At 47.7% G+C, this 17,468-nt stretch overlaps 10 protein-coding genes across 10 annotated transcripts; 6 read left to right on the top strand and 4 right to left on the bottom strand.

Moving 5' to 3' along the window:
* Positions 1–132: 132 nt before the first annotated feature.
* Positions 133–1,086, bottom strand: FVEG_05732 (hypothetical protein; the record flags this gene model as incomplete). Its single annotated transcript, XM_018893969.1, has 2 exons — positions 133–918; positions 970–1,086. 2 exons carry the CDS (start codon positions 1,084–1,086, stop codon positions 133–135), a joined length of 903 nt encoding a protein of 300 aa, XP_018750928.1.
* Positions 1,087–1,893: 807 nt separating this feature from the next.
* Positions 1,894–2,217, top strand: FVEG_15714 (hypothetical protein; the record flags this gene model as incomplete). The annotated part of the gene is made up of 3 exons (XM_018904907.1): positions 1,894–1,980; positions 2,031–2,144; positions 2,197–2,217. 3 exons carry the CDS (start codon positions 1,894–1,896, stop codon positions 2,215–2,217), a joined length of 222 nt encoding a protein of 73 aa, XP_018750927.1.
* A 269-nt stretch (positions 2,218–2,486) lies between these two features.
* Positions 2,487–2,728, bottom strand: FVEG_15713 (hypothetical protein; the record flags this gene model as incomplete). Its single annotated transcript, XM_018904906.1, has 2 exons — positions 2,487–2,606; positions 2,660–2,728. The coding sequence occupies 2 exons, from the start codon at positions 2,726–2,728 to the stop codon at positions 2,487–2,489; spliced, it is 189 nt and encodes a 62-aa protein (XP_018750926.1).
* Positions 2,729–2,797: 69 nt separating this feature from the next.
* Positions 2,798–3,304, top strand: FVEG_15712 (hypothetical protein; the record flags this gene model as incomplete). Its single annotated transcript, XM_018904905.1, has 1 exon — positions 2,798–3,304. One exon carries the CDS (start codon positions 2,798–2,800, stop codon positions 3,302–3,304), a length of 507 nt encoding a protein of 168 aa, XP_018750925.1.
* Positions 3,305–3,607: 303 nt separating this feature from the next.
* On the bottom strand, positions 3,608–4,489 carry FVEG_05731 (hypothetical protein; the record flags this gene model as incomplete). The annotated part of the gene is made up of 1 exon (XM_018893968.1): positions 3,608–4,489. The coding sequence occupies one exon, from the start codon at positions 4,487–4,489 to the stop codon at positions 3,608–3,610; it is 882 nt and encodes a 293-aa protein (XP_018750924.1).
* A 419-nt stretch (positions 4,490–4,908) lies between these two features.
* FVEG_05730 (hypothetical protein) lies at positions 4,909–6,356 on the bottom strand (the record flags this gene model as incomplete). The annotated part of the gene is made up of 6 exons (XM_018893967.1): positions 4,909–5,683; positions 5,731–5,762; positions 5,815–5,847; positions 5,902–5,980; positions 6,027–6,241; positions 6,288–6,356. 6 exons carry the CDS (start codon positions 6,354–6,356, stop codon positions 4,909–4,911), a joined length of 1,203 nt encoding a protein of 400 aa, XP_018750923.1.
* Positions 6,357–8,204: 1,848 nt separating this feature from the next.
* Positions 8,205–10,985, top strand: FVEG_05729 (hypothetical protein; the record flags this gene model as incomplete). Its single annotated transcript, XM_018893966.1, has 1 exon — positions 8,205–10,985. The coding sequence occupies one exon, from the start codon at positions 8,205–8,207 to the stop codon at positions 10,983–10,985; it is 2,781 nt and encodes a 926-aa protein (XP_018750922.1).
* A 1,574-nt stretch (positions 10,986–12,559) lies between these two features.
* On the top strand, positions 12,560–13,419 carry FVEG_15711 (hypothetical protein; the record flags this gene model as incomplete). The annotated part of the gene is made up of 5 exons (XM_018904904.1): positions 12,560–12,754; positions 12,862–12,952; positions 13,003–13,054; positions 13,109–13,198; positions 13,257–13,419. The coding sequence occupies 5 exons, from the start codon at positions 12,560–12,562 to the stop codon at positions 13,417–13,419; spliced, it is 591 nt and encodes a 196-aa protein (XP_018750921.1).
* A 624-nt stretch (positions 13,420–14,043) lies between these two features.
* FVEG_05728 (hypothetical protein) lies at positions 14,044–15,365 on the top strand (the record flags this gene model as incomplete). The annotated part of the gene is made up of 2 exons (XM_018893965.1): positions 14,044–15,012; positions 15,066–15,365. 2 exons carry the CDS (start codon positions 14,044–14,046, stop codon positions 15,363–15,365), a joined length of 1,269 nt encoding a protein of 422 aa, XP_018750920.1.
* Positions 15,366–15,685: 320 nt separating this feature from the next.
* Positions 15,686–16,919, top strand: FVEG_05727 (hypothetical protein; the record flags this gene model as incomplete). The annotated part of the gene is made up of 4 exons (XM_018893964.1): positions 15,686–15,770; positions 15,824–16,088; positions 16,419–16,500; positions 16,554–16,919. The coding sequence occupies 4 exons, from the start codon at positions 15,686–15,688 to the stop codon at positions 16,917–16,919; spliced, it is 798 nt and encodes a 265-aa protein (XP_018750919.1).
* Positions 16,920–17,468: the final 549 nt, after the last annotated feature.

The following is a 17,468-nucleotide window of genomic DNA, read 5'->3' as shown; positions in this document are numbered from 1 at the left end:
TAGAAAAGCCGCCAATCAGCTATACATTTTTCGACCATGGCAGTGTAGCTAGGTATTCTCATTTGAAGATTTCATGTTATAATTGTACTAAGTGGAGATTATGACTTCTAAGTCTACAAGAGATCAAGCATCCTAGATAGTATCCTTCAAGAAGGCCAACTGTTTCTCGACATTCTCCTCAAAGGCCTTGCCATGATAGGGGTCGAAGTGGCCAGAACCCTTCAAAATAACCAGCTTCTTCGGCTCATAGGCCAAAGCGTAGGCCTTAAGCTGCGTAGTAGTCGGTGCACATAAATCCCTGTCTGCACAGACCAAGAGGAGCGGCGTAGGGGCGATGCGGTGAACAAAAGCCAGAGGCTCAAATGCAATCATGTCAAGAAGTGTTTGGGGAGTGACGTTCGGAGACCAAGGCAGATTATCCTTATTCAAAGCCTTGATGAAATCACAGAGGTTCTCATCGCGTATAAGGGCTTTTGTGTCCTGCTGGAGACTCTCCTCGGGAGTCTCGGCGAAAAGCTTGATCAGCGGGGCGGGTTTGCCAGCTTTGAGCTGTTGTCGGCTGCTGTACAGGGACCCGATCATGGGTGCGAGGTGCGTGCTAAGCAGTTCCCCAGATACAAAGGGGACTTGTGAGATCACCGCTCGAATACGTTTGTCGAATGCTGCGGCGTGCAGAACGGAGCCGCCGCACATGCTGGTGCCCCAGTAGACGATCCTAGAAGAATCGACCTCGTCCAACGATGCAACGTAATCAAAGGCATCTGAGTAGTCGCGACCGGTCTGAATGGGGTTCGTCTCATTTCGTGGAAGACCATCGCTTGCACCCCAATTGCGATGGTCAAAGAGCAAGACTCCATAGCCAGCGGCTTGGAACCGCTGGGCAAAGTTGGGGCAGAACTGCTCCTTCAAACCTGCCAGCTAGTATAGACATCAGTGGATATTCCAGTTAGTTACTCGGAGGAAGCTCACTCCATTCGCCATAATGATGCATGGGTGCTTCCCATCTCCACTGGCGGTGTAGAACCAACCCCTAAGGGTTAGTTCGTCAACAGTGGGGAACTCAACGTCTCGACGGCCTGCTGCCATTTTCTAGGAGATAATGGTGATTGAGAATAAAGCAACTAACGAAAGATGGTCATAAGCAAAAGTGATTTCGTGACAGGTTAAATGCCCTTCTTAAGTATGTTTTAGACGTTCAAATTGACCATAGACCTGCTCGTAACAGTTCATCGGCTGAAGCAAAAGTCCTTCCGGCTTTCGGATCGGATCCAGGCCATACATTAGTAGCCTTCCGATTCGGAAACACAGACTGAAAGGGGTTGACTACTACCCTGAATACCAATCATCATAAACTCGATAGTTAATAAGGAATAAAGAGCAGCCTCAGACCTGGAGATTTTAGTACTATAGATCATCAATGCGCGCCATCACAGGGCTTGGCTACGGCGAAATTATTACAAAGCGGCGCTTCTGTGTTGAGAGAGTTGCCAGAGACACCACGAGTCATAGGAATAAACTTTTCAAGGGTTGGTCGGGTTTTAATATATAAAATCCACTTCAGACGGGGATCGATATCCACCTTTCGTCAACACGGATACCAAGATACGTAAGCTGAAGGGCGAAACAAAACACCGAGGTTATGATCTGCGATTTTGAGTTTTATTGGTATCGGTGCTTTTATATCCACCAAGTAAATAGCGAGTTTCTAATTTTGAACTGGACCATATGTCTTGGCAGTTGAATAGTCGGTAAGGAGGGCCATGACAGGTGTTTACAATGACCGAAGAAGAAATCTGACTCGAAGTATTTATACCAGCTTGGTATCACCAGTATTTAGTCTCTCATTTGTCTTCGACTCAAAACTCCACGAACCATCGCGCCAAAATACCCACAATGCAACTCTCGAGCATCTTGGTCTTGGCAGCTGCCTTTATGCCTTTCGCCACTGCAGATGATTGCGTGCCGCGAACCACGCCTTGTGTAAGTGGATATCATTGTCGCAGTGGTGAAGTACTCATAATAAATACCAGTCTCCAATTGAAGTCTGCCAGAGTATGACTGGCCTCAATGTATGTGGCACAACAGAACATGCTAGCCAATGCTCTACAATGGTTGTTCCTGACGACGATTCTGGATCTGTTTCGGTAAGTCTAAAACAACTCCAGCCTCATGAATGAGTAGCTGATAGTCCAAAAGTGTCAGTGCTGTAAGGGCTAGTACGAGCACGTCGCATAAGTTTGCTAAGTCAAGTTCCTGTACTACAGCAAGAGTTCTCATTGAAAAGGCTAGATTGAGTTATAAATATTGTTATCTTTGGCTTCTATTACCTATAAAGTATTAAGGGTTGGACCATCTGTAAATTTACCATCAGATGCCATGTTATTGATGTCCACGAAGAATGCACGCGATAAGCGCCAACAGTCAGTCAGCATTACTATAAGATCCTTATTGTCCACTACTTTGACCATAGAAATGTAGCCGTCGTCTTACTCCTTCTCCTTCCTCTGATGCTCAATACACTCAATATCAGTCGCCTCAAACTTCTTCTCGGGTGCATCCTCAGAGTATTTCTCGAACACCTCGGAAATCTCTTCGAGCGATCGATTCTATGAACACAGTCAGCACAGGTCAATGATGAAAAAGCATGCCAAGTCAAGACTATCGTGGTGGTCAATGCTGGGTTACCAATTGACACGAGTGCGTTGATTGATGATGTTGATGCAGTCATCTATGCGTGGTTTCCTGGTATGGAGTTTGGTAATGCGCTGGCTAGAGTGGTCTCTGGAGAAGTATCGCCATGCGCTCGACTTCCAACTATGTTTGGGATACGGTGGAAAACTACCCAGCTGGCCACGTGGAGAGCATTATGACTCTTAACAAGGAGATACATTATCGCGAGGGTCTCTACGCCGGGTACCGTCAACAGTCACTTCAGACATACACCCCGCGTTTCGCTTTTGGCCATGGACTGTCATACACCGCAATCAGCTGTTCTATCAAGAGCCCGGCTTTGTCTGCATTTGGTCCGCGTCAAGAAATGGTAAAGGTCAGTGTAGAAATTCGAAACACTGGGTCGATGGCTGCCAGTCAGACTATTCTCCTTTCCATCGAAGCTTTGGAGCCAGCGACACCAAGACCAAGCGTAGAGCTACGAGCATTGGCAAAGACGGAAGTTCTAGAGCCGGGAACTTCCCAAGATATGGATTTCTGCTTGAAAGTTCTCAACTTCTCGTATTGTGATGTCAAAGGCCATCTTTGGCGCGTTGACGCGGGAAATTACATGAAAGCAGGGCGAACTCCATAAGCTATTGTGAGATCATTACCTGTAGTGGCTGAAAAATCCACTGTCCCGAAGTTTAACCTTTCGCCAGTAGAATACAATACGGTAATAGACCGCATTAATATATGCATTAAACACTAAATATCAAAGATTATTTATTGATCTTGACCCTGAATTGGCGGGCTTAAAAGTCCATTCCTAAGAGACCTCGCCTCGGCCAGGTCTCACAGCCAAATGGGACTGGTGACAAGAGGAGCAGGTTATGTCAAACAGCTTGGCCCAGAGGTCCAGATGGGCTATAGAGTCATAGAATCATTTTACTTATAATTATTTAGTATGTTTGTTCGGAGTCTCAGCAAACAGTTTATATATAGCCATCATATCCTCCTCCCCCAATCCATTTTCGTGAGCTTCTCTATAGAGAGAATTGCAAACTTGGATAAATGGGGTTTGAACTTGCGCACCTTCAGCTGCAGATTTGATGAGTTCTGTGCTGTTATAACAGTCTTTGATAGCAGCCTGTGGTGTCCAGTCCCCCTTGAGTATCTTTCCGATCTTCATCTTGGAGTATACAGATGCCATAGGACTATTGTTCAGAACCTCGCCAAAAGCCTTCAAGTCTAAGCCTTGAGCTCGTGCAAGATTCATCGACTCAGCAAGGCCCGTTGTTACGGAGATTAGGAAAAGGTTGGTCGCATATTTTGCCTTCAAGCCAGACCCGATTGGGCCACAGTAGATGGCGGCACGAGTGACGGGATCGACGACGGGCTTGAGTTGTTCAACAACCTCTCGGTCTCCAGCCATCATGCCTACAAGTTTTCCTTGCTCAGCTGGGACTTTACTGCCACTCACAGGCATCTCGACAAACTTCCCTCCCGCATCTTGGACCTGCTGCGCAAGCTTATGGCTGAAGTCGACAGACACAGAGCTTGTGTTGATGAGCGTTTTGCCACGGATGGCTTTCATGAATTTGTCATTGGCTTCGCTGTCGATCATAGATTGGATTGCTCGGCCGTCGAAGAGCATTGTGAAGATGACATCGGATTTCTCGACTACCTCTGAGGGCGTCCTTGCGGCTGTAGCACCAGCCTCAACTAGGGGCGTGCATTTGGCAGCATTTCGATTCCAGACGGTGACGGGGAATTGCCGACGAAGATTGAGGGCCATGGGCGTGCCCATCGTTCCCAAGCCTAGGAAGCCGATTCTCATATTGGCTATAAGGCGTATTGATGGAATTTGGAGTATGCAGAAAATACACTATTCCGCGGGATCACTTTGTCTAATGAAGGCTTCAATCACGGCCAGTAAGTGATTTGGAGAGAGTTTGGTTAATTTCATGCCAGAGAAGAAATAATCCGTCGTACGCCCTTGGCAATACAAGTCGCTCTACGGGGCGCACCGGCTTTGGCAACAAACCCGATGGGTTGCGAAACGCCGATGGTAACCGCGAAGAGACATTGGCAGCTGGACTACACCAATTGTATAAGGTACCTGTACCTAGCTATGCCATCTTCTATAGGGTAGGATGAGTAAATGCAATGTTGATATAAGAATGACAGTAAGTGATAATTTACCATATAATAAATACAAGCGTAGCGAAGTGCAACCCCATCCGCAAGCCTTCCGCTCTATTGTGAGCAAGATGAGCAATCAACATTTCCATCCTTTTCATAATACTTAATTCCGCTTTGAGATGAAGTACCAGAATCTCCCGGATTGCCACTGTAACTCGAGCAAAGACCCCCATTAGGAAGTCCTACGTAATCACCGAACTGGCAGCTCGGGTTGCCGTCGCAGCGCTGCATACACTCCTCAAAACTACCAACATAGACGTTGAAGTCTATTTGTCTAAAAAACACTGAGTCATCAACGGCCACTGCCGTGTCGCAAAGGACCTCGAACTTGCACTGGCATGCGCTTTGAGGTGTGTAGGTAGTGCAGATTGGACCGACGGAGCGGGTCTTGGTAGTGATGGATGTAGTCTTGTCGACCTCTGTAGCTATCTGGGTGATGGTGGAGGTCTCTTGATCATCAGTGAAGGAGGTCAAAACTGTGGTAGCATCGGCGGTTGTGGTTTCAGTGATTTGGGGTCCCGGGAGAGTGACGGTCACGTATCGAGTCTTTGCTGGAAGTGTTGTAGTGATGGTCACTGCAGGCTGGGTCTCCGTGTGGACATTGACAATCGTTTCCGGATGGGGCTCAACAGTCTCGGTGATGATGGAACCAGTCCCCTCGATAGTAGTTTCTTGAACTCCCATACAGGCACAAGCACTGCTGTACTGTTCGGCATCCGTGCATGATCCAGCATAGGATGGGATATCGGTTGGCCTGAGGATGTTCTTGGTGGATCGAGCGGCAATAGCACGCTTCGAGGGGAGGCCATAATAGGTTGTTTCCGTGATGCTAAAGAGAGTTAGAATGTGACTTCACTATGGTAGGCTAGTACATACGTGTTCACGTCAGTCTGAACAACTGTTTTGGTCTATGTTCTGTCAGCCCTTGCATTCCTCGAATGGGTATCTCGATATGCTTACGTTGACGTCGGTTTCCAGGTGAGGGTCTGGTGTCTGTAAAACAATCAGCAATATGATCTCATGACGTATGAGCTTTCTAGAAGTTACAATAGTGATGGTGACGGTCTTGGTAGGAGTGACAGCAACATAGACGGTCACAGGGTCCGATGTGACGCTGGTTATGGCGCTAGATGGTGTCAGTTCTGCCTGCAGCATATGGACAGGGGGCCTACGTTTGATCGGACTGCGTCGCAGTCGCTTCATCCGTCTCCGGGCCCAGAGTCTCGGTATCCTTCAGGGTCACGGTCGATTGCTCCCCAGTCGCAGTCACAGTCGTTGCTGCAGGGACGGAAGTGTATCGAAGGAATGAAGAGCAGTCGCTCTCATGTGCAGGCGGCCATCTTCGAGCTCGGCAATTAGAAAGTCCAACTGCTTTGAGGCATGTGTCCTGCGATGGTCAGTGAGGGAATGTTATAGTGAATATTTGTATTTACCTTGGTACAAGTGCCTGCATCGGCAGACACTGATGCGATAAGCAGAGCGGATAGCAATGTCACCTTCATCGTGAATTGTCTATGTCATGCGAACAGGAATGGCTGAACTCAAAACGCCATGAATCGAGGAGAACGGGATTCCTTATTTACTTGCTATCGGCATCTGTTTCCGGTCCCTTTCGTGAATCTCATCTCATGAATCTGTTGGTAAGAAAATAGTGCCGTAAAAAGCAGCCCATCTATAAACTATCGATTCTCAGAAGCATTGGGATCTTTGATAGCCAATCAAATGTTCCCTCACTGGCCCAAAACCTCCTAGCTTCGTTTTTGCTTCCAATAGCGGCGGGCCTTACCCGACGCAATTTCCCGATTACACGAGCTGACTACCCTAGAAGAAAGCCACCCGGTAAGGCTAGCCCTCGAAACTTGTAAAGCTCAACTTTCCAGAAGTTCCCAGCGGACTTTTTCCTTTTCTTTATACCACAGTCCTTCTACTGAAGATGTTTCGCAAGGTAATCCATAACTTGAATCCTCTGTGTGGACCCAGTGTGTTAGGAGCGTTCATCTAGTGACTGGGAAATTTTGGGGATTGCCACAGCAATTCACGCCTGTGAAAGGACCTTCTTATTTTCTGACTTGCGCTATTGGAGCATTATTCTGCGATATGCTCTATAACTGATGGAACAAGTCATCCCTGTCTCTGAGAGTCGCCGAGTAATCATTTTCATTATCGTTACACCAGAACTGAATGGTGTGTGAACTGCCATTTGAGCTCTGTGTGCCGGGATAAGCTCTCAGCCACACGTCTCAATGCAAATAACACATCTAGATAACAAAGCAACCGCAGATGACGTCAAATAGGTAGTCGTTCCAGGCTCTGTTGTTTGTATTGTGAGGCCCAAGACGAAGTCTATCGTATATCGATAGACCAGCTCGGTTCAATTCCGTATATGGCGCGCTGTGTAGGGCGTTGTCTAGGGATCATCGGTCTCAAAGGCGTGGAATGCTGCAAGATTGTCAACTTATGTCTTGTCCTCAACTTCCCTAATGTTCTCGAGAAACTCAGGCTTATTGAATCACGCTCTCTGATAAAAGGCCTGCACATAGCAAGCAGACATCAAATTTCGCTTGGTCAAATATTAGACATATAGGGTAGTTTACTGCAGATAACGTACCAATGATGAGTCCAGGTGACAGGGCCGAAAACCGGAGCGGGAACGTCTGACATTTGGCCAAGTCCGGAGCTTCCGATTGCTCCGCGTTTTTCCCAGCTGGAGCTGCATGTAAAATCACCTATTGCAGCTACCGCTTTTGTTGCTGAATCCCATATTTATCAGGGTCTCCAATCCAAAGCGGTGGCGTGACTTACGGCAAGCATATTTAGAAGATTAAATAGTGTCAAGCGCTATAGCGCGCTATTGGCTTCCAGGCTTTCGCAGAACTTTGACAGACAGAGCCTAGTGGCTAGTCTCAAGCTGAAGTCAGGGGTAGTTTAATGTCAGCGACCACAGAAAACGACAGAATTATTTTCATCATGGAGGTCATTGTAATTAATTAGGATAATACTCTTGAACTGTTCATACTAAATGCCGGAGTGAAAAGGCTCTTAAATGCAGCCAAACAACATCTCAATGCGCCTTTTAACCATTCTGACTCCGCAAAGGCGGAAACATTTCACTTTCGGAACGGCGGACGAGGCGTTCGCTAGTTGTCACCGATTGAGCGGACCCGTTGATTTTGCGTAAATAGTCTCATCGCGTAGAGATAAGTGTCTCGACGACTCTCAGGGTCTAAGGTCACTGTGGCCCGCAGCCAGTATCCTCATAAACAGTCGACATGCCGCTGCGCGAATCTTCTTGCTCTTTTTGCTAACCATCCCAACGCCTCTCTTGGCTACCACACTCGTTATCTTTCGCCATGCGTTCTGCCTTTGCTCTGGCGGGCCTGGCTATCCTGAGCAACATTAATGTTGCACTCGCAGGTCCATGCAAGCCCCATGGTTCGACCAGTCACAACGAAGCAACATTAACGACAGCCGCCCCGACCACCTCCGAGACAAAGGAATCCCTCGTTGTCAAGAACGTGATTGGTAACGGAAACTTCGCCGTCAGAGACCCCACCAACCCAAGCAACATCCCCAATTACACCGTCGAAGGTCAGGGTCAAATCGTCGAGAATAAGGGCTATACCGGCGACGGCAGCAAAGAGAAGGGTTGCGTCGAGCTGCAAGCTTCCAATACCCCTACCGGACGCAAGCGAGCGATTGGAAACATCGTCAGCATCTCTCAACAGCTTGACTCCCTCGACATCAAGAAGAAGTACACTATTCGCTTCTTTTACGCCGTAATTACTGCCAGCCAGATCAACGTCTGTACCCTGAGCGCTTCCATCGCCGGCCATGTGTTCTATACATCCACGATCCTTAGTATCGGAACGGCTATTGACTGGAATACTGTTCTTGAGCAGACTGATGTTCCCAACGCGCAGGGTGCCTTTTCAGTGTCAGTCAATTGCCCTATTGGTGGGATTGCGGCTATTTATGTCGACTCGATCTTTATGTCTAACCAGGTCACTCCTGAGACGATCGACGATGTAGCGATTGACTTTGGCGATGGAGGTGTCGCTACTACTACTAGTAGGTTGCCGGCTGGAACTACGACCTCCAAAGCACTGAGTAGTGAGGAGAGCACCAAGTCTTCCACTGGAACAGATGCCTTCACTTCGGAAACTGGACGCCTCACAACTAGTCTTTCCTTGGGTCCTGCTACCGAGACTTTCCATCCATCAACCAAGTCTTTCACTACTGTGTCTTTCATCGGTAGTGAGACCACTGTCAGCCAGGAGCCTAGTACTGCGAATGAGTTCACTGTCCCGACTTTGGATCTATCTACAGCATCAGAGAAGCAGTTCACAACCCTCACACTGGACCCAACCACCAGCGCCCCCCGTCCTTCAACCGCAAGTGAGATCACCATCGATACCGCAAGCTCCTTGCCGACTGGCTCGCACGTCTGCCCCGTAGGAGCCCCTCCACCAGGATACTGCACCCCTGTGCAGCCAGAAGTAACCCAGATGGTGTCCCTGCCTGGAATTCAACAAGTCGATGATAATGACCAACCCACCGCCCCGAGAGCCTGCTGGGCCTTTGGAAAGGCAAAGCGAGGTCCATGGGGTCAAACAAGGTCAAGCCACCCTAGGCAAAACTCCATCGCGGATTGTGCTTTGCTTTGCAAGCAAGTAGGAGATGCTTGCAAGGCCTTTGCGCTGGGCACCTTGGGCTCGGAGCCTAGCTGCTGGATGCTTGGTGATACACTGGGCGTCGCTGGCATTGATCTCAATGCGCAAAATTCTCTGATGTGGAATGATTATGATTGCTTTGAGTGTCATGATTGCGACATCAAGAACCCAGCGGATATCGAGACTTCAACCCTTGCACCATCAACCACCACACTTGCAGCGATTGAGACTACATCGTCTTCTCCCTCCATTCCTACTCTTTGTCCCAACTGCCATCTGAAGAGCTCGCCATCTTCTGACCTCGTTTGTGAGAAGATTGGTAACCTCGGCACGGTTGATCTCGAGCCTTATGCCAACAACGACTTCGACATTGCCACTATGCAGACAAACTCGGAACAGTGCGCGACTATTTGTTATCAGATAGACGGCTGTGCTGCCTCTGCTCACGATGCCGCGCGCGGACGATGCATCTTTACCAATGTCGCTATGACGAGCAGCTCATTCCAGGTAGCACAGAACTTAGACGCTCATGATTACATTCTACCATGGAGTTCTCGGGGCTGCTGGTCCTGCTCCACCGACTGCTCAGCTCAGCATGATACCACCAGCCAGGCTCCTACCTCCACTGAACATACCGTTGAATCTACGACAATGATTCCTACACGTACTGAACCTCTTACAACCTTCAGCTCTTCTTACGTCCCAACAATTACGGAGTCTTCCATGCCTCAATGCACTCTTGCTTTATCCGATGGATGCACCTTTGATCAGAACGACTATGACTACCAAGATTGTAATAAACAGGGAACTATGAAGAACACTTTTACACTTGAAGACAATGAGTACCCCTGGCAAGAGGGTGCTAACAGTTACCAAAACTGTGTAGCCTTGTGCAACCAGATGCCTCACCGCTGCAAGTCTTCCGCATGGGATCAGAACCAACAAGCCTGTGTCTTCTCCTCCAACTCCATCTTCACCTCCGCCTTCACTTCCGGCAACAGTGGCGACCAAGACATGCAGTGGAGTGACCAGAGCTGCTTTAAATGCTTCTGCCACGACCAAGATCGCGATGCATACTCCGCGTCGCTGAGAACTTCCCTCCCTACAGCGACTTGCGCACCAAGCATTACGAGCGAGGACGCTGTTTGTTCGCTCAAGCAGGCTGACATGGGTGATTTAGTCTGCCAACATCAGGGTTATTTCCCGTGGCAGTGGGATGAGGCACCTTCCAAGTTCCCCAACCAGGATTCGGAGGAGCGTTGTGCAGCTCTTTGTAACTCGAACCCTGACTGTCAAGCATCGGGCTGGTCTGAGGAGTATGGCAAATGCGCAATTGGAGTTTGGCAGCTTAAGGGTATTAACTGGCAGCAGTTTGGTGAGACGAAGTTGAGCTGGAGTGATAAGGGCTGTTGGGACTGTTCTGACTGTATCAAGAGCCAGAAATGGCGTATTTGGAACTAAGACTTCCAGTTGAATGGCAAAACTAGATTATTTGATAGAAGTTTATGCCTCTGTCTAAGAACTATTTTTTAATGGCAGCAATCTCGAATTTCTCTACCCTCGTGATTTGTATGTCACCAGCAGTTGCTCTTGCAATGTTTGTCGTGTTTCAAAAGAGTCTTAATGCCGGGTGACTTACAGTCCGTGCAAGCGACCAGATTTAAAGGTTGAGCTCAGCTGCATTGCCAGCACTGAATCAAAGTTTGGAGTCCTGCGTGATACTGAATGGGCCAGGGAGCGCGCTGATCACATGCAAGTCTCATCACATATTTTTGTTTTCGCAATTACGCGCTCAAGCGGGTGACAATGTGGCAACTAATGATAACAGTTTGCAGAATGTGATGAGTCTATCGAAGTCAAGCGTTGGGATTTCAGCCCGTTATTTTCAGAAAGGCCGAGACAGAGGGGGCGTGTAAGGTTTTGGTATGCTAAAGGAAGCTTTTCTATGAATGAGGAAATGCGTGAACGTGGAGAATTACATCTGTTGCGTTAGAAGCGACAAGGAGATTACGACATCTGAGAATCTGGCTTTGAGGGATTTTTGAGCAGGCTTACGATATGTTTGACTATGTACCATCTTCAGACTCGTGATGAGTTTTGCTTTCTACATCATAAAATGAGCTTCTTCTTCTAGATGTGACGGATATCAGCTATAGGTACCCAGACCTGTTGGAACGCCCAGTGCTCCAAGCCCACGACCTCAAGTCGAATCCTAAAGCATTTCTCTTCGCATCAGTACCGTACCATAGTCAGCTCAGAAAAACAAGCCATGTCTCGGAGCTTTCAACTAATGGAACAGGGCTAGTTCATGCGGCATAAGACTTCGGGGCGCCGGATGCCACTCGCTACCCAGCTAGCCACAAAATACGCCACTTATTAACAGCATCCACCTAAGAGAATGTAAGAAGGCGAGGCACAAATATGGTCTGACAGTGGCATGTAGTCATATTGTATGAGCCGGGTACGTCATATCTGGTGGAGATTGTCATATTCTGCTAATTTTACTCGTCTTGCACTCTACGCTTCTAAGTAATAGCCTTTGTCAGACACGAATGAGTGCAGAGACAGCTGGAACCAGCCCATGCGCAAAGGGTCCCCGCGTGGCTGGCTGAGCACACTAATAGTCTGCTGTGATGCAAGCCTTACTTTCCATCACAGTAAAGTCGGAATGTGATATCGATCAGCCAGGTATTGTTGCACAGCGTGTAAGCCTCAGTACTAAAGCTGTGAAACATACAGTGCCAAGCCTAGATTCCGTGCAATCTAGACCGACCATCCCCTCAGCAAAAGCTGCGAAAATGGAATCGCCTTCGGATTGCTTTCGATAGATGATCTTGGCAGGCTTTGGCAATCTATCGACGTGATTCTCGTTTCCCCCTTCCTTGTTTTTGCCTGAGATCTCTCATCCGCTCATCTATATAAGATCCATACATCACCGCTAAAGCACTTCTTACAAGTCTCAGCCAGTTCAATCCTATGGCCTTCTCTTGCCTATTCCTTCCCAAAGACGCATCCATCCACTGCTGGCATTTACGATGGAATTCAATAATGTTACAACCCCCGCGGAACTCGACGAGATACTTTCAGCAGGGTCGAATAATGTGCGGGAAATCTACGCACGATTCCGCCATGTCTTCCCGACGAAGTCAATGAAGGAGATAGGGCTCACTGACATCTTCCTGATGACAGCTCAGGGGACAGCACGGGACGCGAATAAAGCTGTTAACTTTGTAAGTATTGTCTAGTCTGTCGCCGATATCAAGCGCAAGAGATCGTAGTCGTTATATGTCTTGACATGAATGGCGTAAGGAAGATCGGAATACTGATAAGTAACTAGGAATGGATGTCTGAAGAAAATAAATATGGTTGCGATTTCTCGGTTGAGTTCAACAATGGGGTCTTGGCGAACCATAAGGTGTACTTCCAAGGTTTGAGCACGATCCAGATATCCCATATCCTCTATACTAATACTATATAGCTAAAGTTGTGCAAAAAGACGGCCCAGGAGACTATTGTGACTTTCTTTATGAGTGAGTCATAGGTATGGAACTTATCAAACAGCACAGGACTGATCATAACTGCAGAAGCAAGAGGAAGGATGGTAAGGAAACCATCTTGGAATATCAGAACCTCCTACTCGCCAATTTTGCTCAGAAAAATAACACAGAGGCATAGTAAGTGCTTGAACTCTATATAATAGCTTTCGTGGGCAGCTAATAAACCGGCGAATAGCTATGTCATTTACGACGACACAGCAGTCTACTGGGTAAATGCTATCGCCTTGAAAAATTGGCTTGATAGAAGTGGCGTGCACGGGACAGATATGGGCATTTGTATTCGAGCATTCACTGTGTTGGCAAAAACATCATACCTTGCTGCAAAGAACAATCAGTAAGAATCAGCAGGCCTATAAACAAGATACATTGGACAAACCTGCAATTATGATGTTAGACCTTGTTTAGATATATCTCCCATACCGCGAATTTACAATAATTCTTCCCAAGAGTACTCCGGCAGTCTATAGACTTTTATGAAAGTGCCCCCTGCTGGTGAATACGACAAATACGTCTCACCAACAACTGGGGTGATACGACCAATACGATTTGTGGAGTAACTAGGGTGTAGTTTGAGTAAGGCCAGTAAGATCAGTAGCCAATAAAAACACACTATTCTTGCTTTATGCAGCGATGGTTCACGCTAAGTTGTTCTTAGCTGGTTCATTTGTCCCTGGAGGTATCGCCCTTGAGTTGAAATCTTGAAGTTATGGATTATTCTCTATTGAGAGACAGGCTTTTCTTCATTCTATCAGGTGACATCGGGTTCCAATTGCTCCGAGATGCCCTGTATCTTACTTGCGCCTCTTGAAGTCCAGACCTATGGCTGAAAGCTTCTACCATGACAGAGAACTTGGCGCCTTCTGTGATGTTCCCGCGATAATAAGATCAACTGGTAAGCATCACTTTTTGAATCACTCTCCCACAGAGGATTCCAAACAAATTGACAATCTATTGCGGACAATATGATCCACATTCTCATTATCGGTGCCGGCCCAGTAGGCCTAGCAGCTGCCATCGCACTCTCCCAAACAACCATTCAAGGCTCGTCGCCTCGCATTACCATTCTCGAGCTGCGTCCGAAAGTCGAAACCCTCGGAGGAACTATTCTGTTGACGCCCTTGGCGCTACGGTACCTTGGTGCTCTTGGCGTCGGATCACGATTACGGAAACTGGGTATCCCGATCCGCGGCGTCGACGTAGTGTCTCTTCGAACAGGCCAGAAGCTGGGCCAGATGTTACCGGGAACAGATACGCTGAGAGTTATGAGACATCATCTTGTACAGTGCATGTCGGACGCAGTTGCCGAATTGCCCAAGGACCGGGTCACCTTGCGATACGGTGCGAGAGTCACCGACATACAACAGTTGGACGACCAGGGAGATGATGAAGGAACTGTTCGTGTTGATGTTCAATTTGATGCTGACAAGTCGCAAGATTTCATCAGCTGTGATGTTCTGCTTGGATGCGACGGTATACACTCTTTCGTTCGGTCCACGGTTGTCGATCGTGAACGGAAGAAGACATATTCCGGTCGTGCCATCGCCTACGGATACGTCGACAGTGATTCTACTGGACAGATTGGTGTCACGACATCGCATGAGAAGTCAATCCTCCAGGACTCTACCATGATCCAAGGCCAGCATGGATCGTTCTTGATGACATACTTCGAGCCATCAAGGGAGAAGGTATACGCTCTAGCTATCATGCCAATGGCAGAGAACCAAGGCGCAAGGGAAGGATGGAAGGCTTTAGGGGAGGACAAAGTCACACTCAAGCGGGATATCATTGGTCGCTTTAAGGATGGCGGTATCAAAGGTTTAGAGCCTCTCATTAACGAAAGCGACTGGTACTTCTATCCTGTCTATATGCTTCCTCCTGGGGGAAAATGGAGCAAGGGGAGAGTGCTTCTTCTTGGGGATGCCGCTCATGCTGTAAGCAATGTAACCCCTTCACACTGACAACATCATCTGACATCAAGAAATAGATGCCACCACAGGGCGAAAGCACAGGTATCGCAATTGAAGACGGTGTCCTGTTCGCCCACGTGCTTAGCGAGGGGATAAAAAAGGGCGTCCCTTATGTGATGGAAGCCTACGAGGCCTTGAGACGGGATGATATTAAGAAGCTGTACGACGAGACGATGTTTCGCTGGAAAGCTGGAGGCTCGTCTTCGTGGCTATGGAGCATTTTTATGGAATTCGCGACCTGGGTTTATCTTATTCTTGCCAACTATCGACAGGAAGATTACTTTAAGCGGGATGTGAGAAGCTTCGAGCTTCCATGAGAATAACGAGCGCTTTATGGATAGGCTCTAGAACAACCTTGCACAAGAAAATTCACAAATTGGCAGCAACCGTTATCAATAACACCGCGACCAATTCATGGGATAATAAAAGATTTTTATAATACTCTAAGTGGATGCTTATGGAGGACCTGAACATAGCTGAAAACAATACCAGGCTGCGCCTCCACCAATAAGTATGCTGCGCCACGACTGATAAGCTGCGCCTCTATCAATAACTACTTCAATTCCACAAATTCCTCTCTAGCTTTGCCGCCCACCAGAGGCATCGAATCCATCAAATCGCGTTGACGAACTTCATCATGGCCTCATCCACATCCTACAGTCAAGGAGAAGCCTCACAGCGAGCTCCGCACAGGCGAGCCAACGTGGGATGGGTCTCCCCCTGTATGTACTTGCTGACCTCGACCCTGCATTCTAATCATTAACGCCAACGGTAGCCCAACCGCCAAAAGCAACCATCAACGATAACTACGGCCCTGCGCTCACAAACGAAGAACTATATGCTGTAGCGCGAAGCCTCTCTAAACTAGATCAGTTTCTTCTTCTCTATTGTCAGCACTTCTACCAGCAAATCGCTTCCGGAGAACTGAACCCAGGTGATGTCTCTGCGCAGAGACTGGCTGTGAACGACCTGGAGGATCTTCAGACAATCATAACTCAGATTCAAGATATTAACAACGGCCGGTTCATCTTCAGCAGCCTGTACCTAAAGGAGAGACATATCCTTTACTATTGGGGAAGAGCTTTTTCGTTTCTCTCTCAGAATCTCTTGGCCGGGAATGAAATACACCAACCCTCGCTGGGGAACCTCGAGAGAATCATCGAATATGCCTCTGATATACAGAGTGCAGTACTTGATGCAGGCTCGGCGGGGGTGCTGACATCTGATTATCGATTGGTCCTTTCCGAGCGATGGGATTTTCTCGAAGGTGCACTCAATTTAAACCATCAGCATGGGACGTATTATCACAATGTTGCAAAATGATGAGTCATCCAGTGCATTAGGAAGAAGCAAGCTGAAACATGCTGTAGGCCAGAAATAGCACGAAAGATCCAAGCGGCACCGAAACTTGTGCCTCAAGATACCAGAGCAGGTTTTCCCACGCAGTCCGGTGTGCGTATGTCTTTTGACCAAACTTCGGACATAAACTTACCTTTACCTTATAGACATTCACCGCGATACTCTGGCTGACATTCATCGGGACTACCTTGTCTAATGTCTGGACCTTTGCTCTTGCCTACAACTACTCAGAACATAAACCCGGAACTACAAAAGACGCAGATTTCTGGTTTCTCATGCAAAGCTGCATCATCCAGGGGTTCACCCTGATCATCTCAGGCATTCCTTTAAGGGCTGATCCCCGATTGCGGAAGCGCACTTGGGTACCTCCCATGCTGCTAGCATTGATCTGCACGATCATAGCCCCACCACTATACCTCACAGCTCCGACAGAGTGGTCCAGCTTTGTTGGTCTCATAGCGGCAGGCATTCAAGCCTTTATGGTTCTGCAGCTTGTGACAGTTTCAGGATGAGTGCGGGACTATAGTTCTCATGGCTGTTCTGGTTTGACTCATGCGAACTAGCTTTTCAAGGATCCCTTATTAATGTGTATAAGAAGCCCACCCTGGATGGTAGTTTGATTGAGACAGATTGGCTAGACTTTAAGCTAGAAGGTGGAAAAGCAACAGCCGAACTTACGATCAGCAAATTTAAGTTTCATTGCTACCCTACTACTTGCTGGACAGAACGCTAGACTTTCTACTTGACATATGTACAAGTAGATAAAATACTCGTGATGTAATGTTTGAGTAGCTTAGGAGGCGTATGAATGGCTACCCATTTGCTTCGTCAGGGATATCGGGTACTCACAACTCAGCGTTATCGTCTAATAGACCTTGAACGTGTGTTATGAAATAAATATCCAGCTCAAGTACTCTTACTACTACAGTAGCTTTGATTCAATCAAGTCTTGTATCTCCTTTGCACCCGGATTTACCATAACATCAACAAAAGATCACATAGTCATTCACTCCCCAACATGGTTCTATCTAGCGGGCACTTTGAAATAGCTTAGATTTAGT

Source organism: Fusarium verticillioides, chromosome 3 (genome assembly GCF_000149555.1).
Source record: "Fusarium verticillioides 7600 chromosome 3, whole genome shotgun sequence".
In the NCBI taxonomy this organism is placed as follows: Eukaryota; Fungi; Ascomycota; class Sordariomycetes; order Hypocreales; family Nectriaceae; genus Fusarium; species Fusarium verticillioides.
The sequence above is the reverse complement of the archived record's forward strand: the minus strand, read 5'-3'. Positions and strand labels throughout refer to the sequence as shown.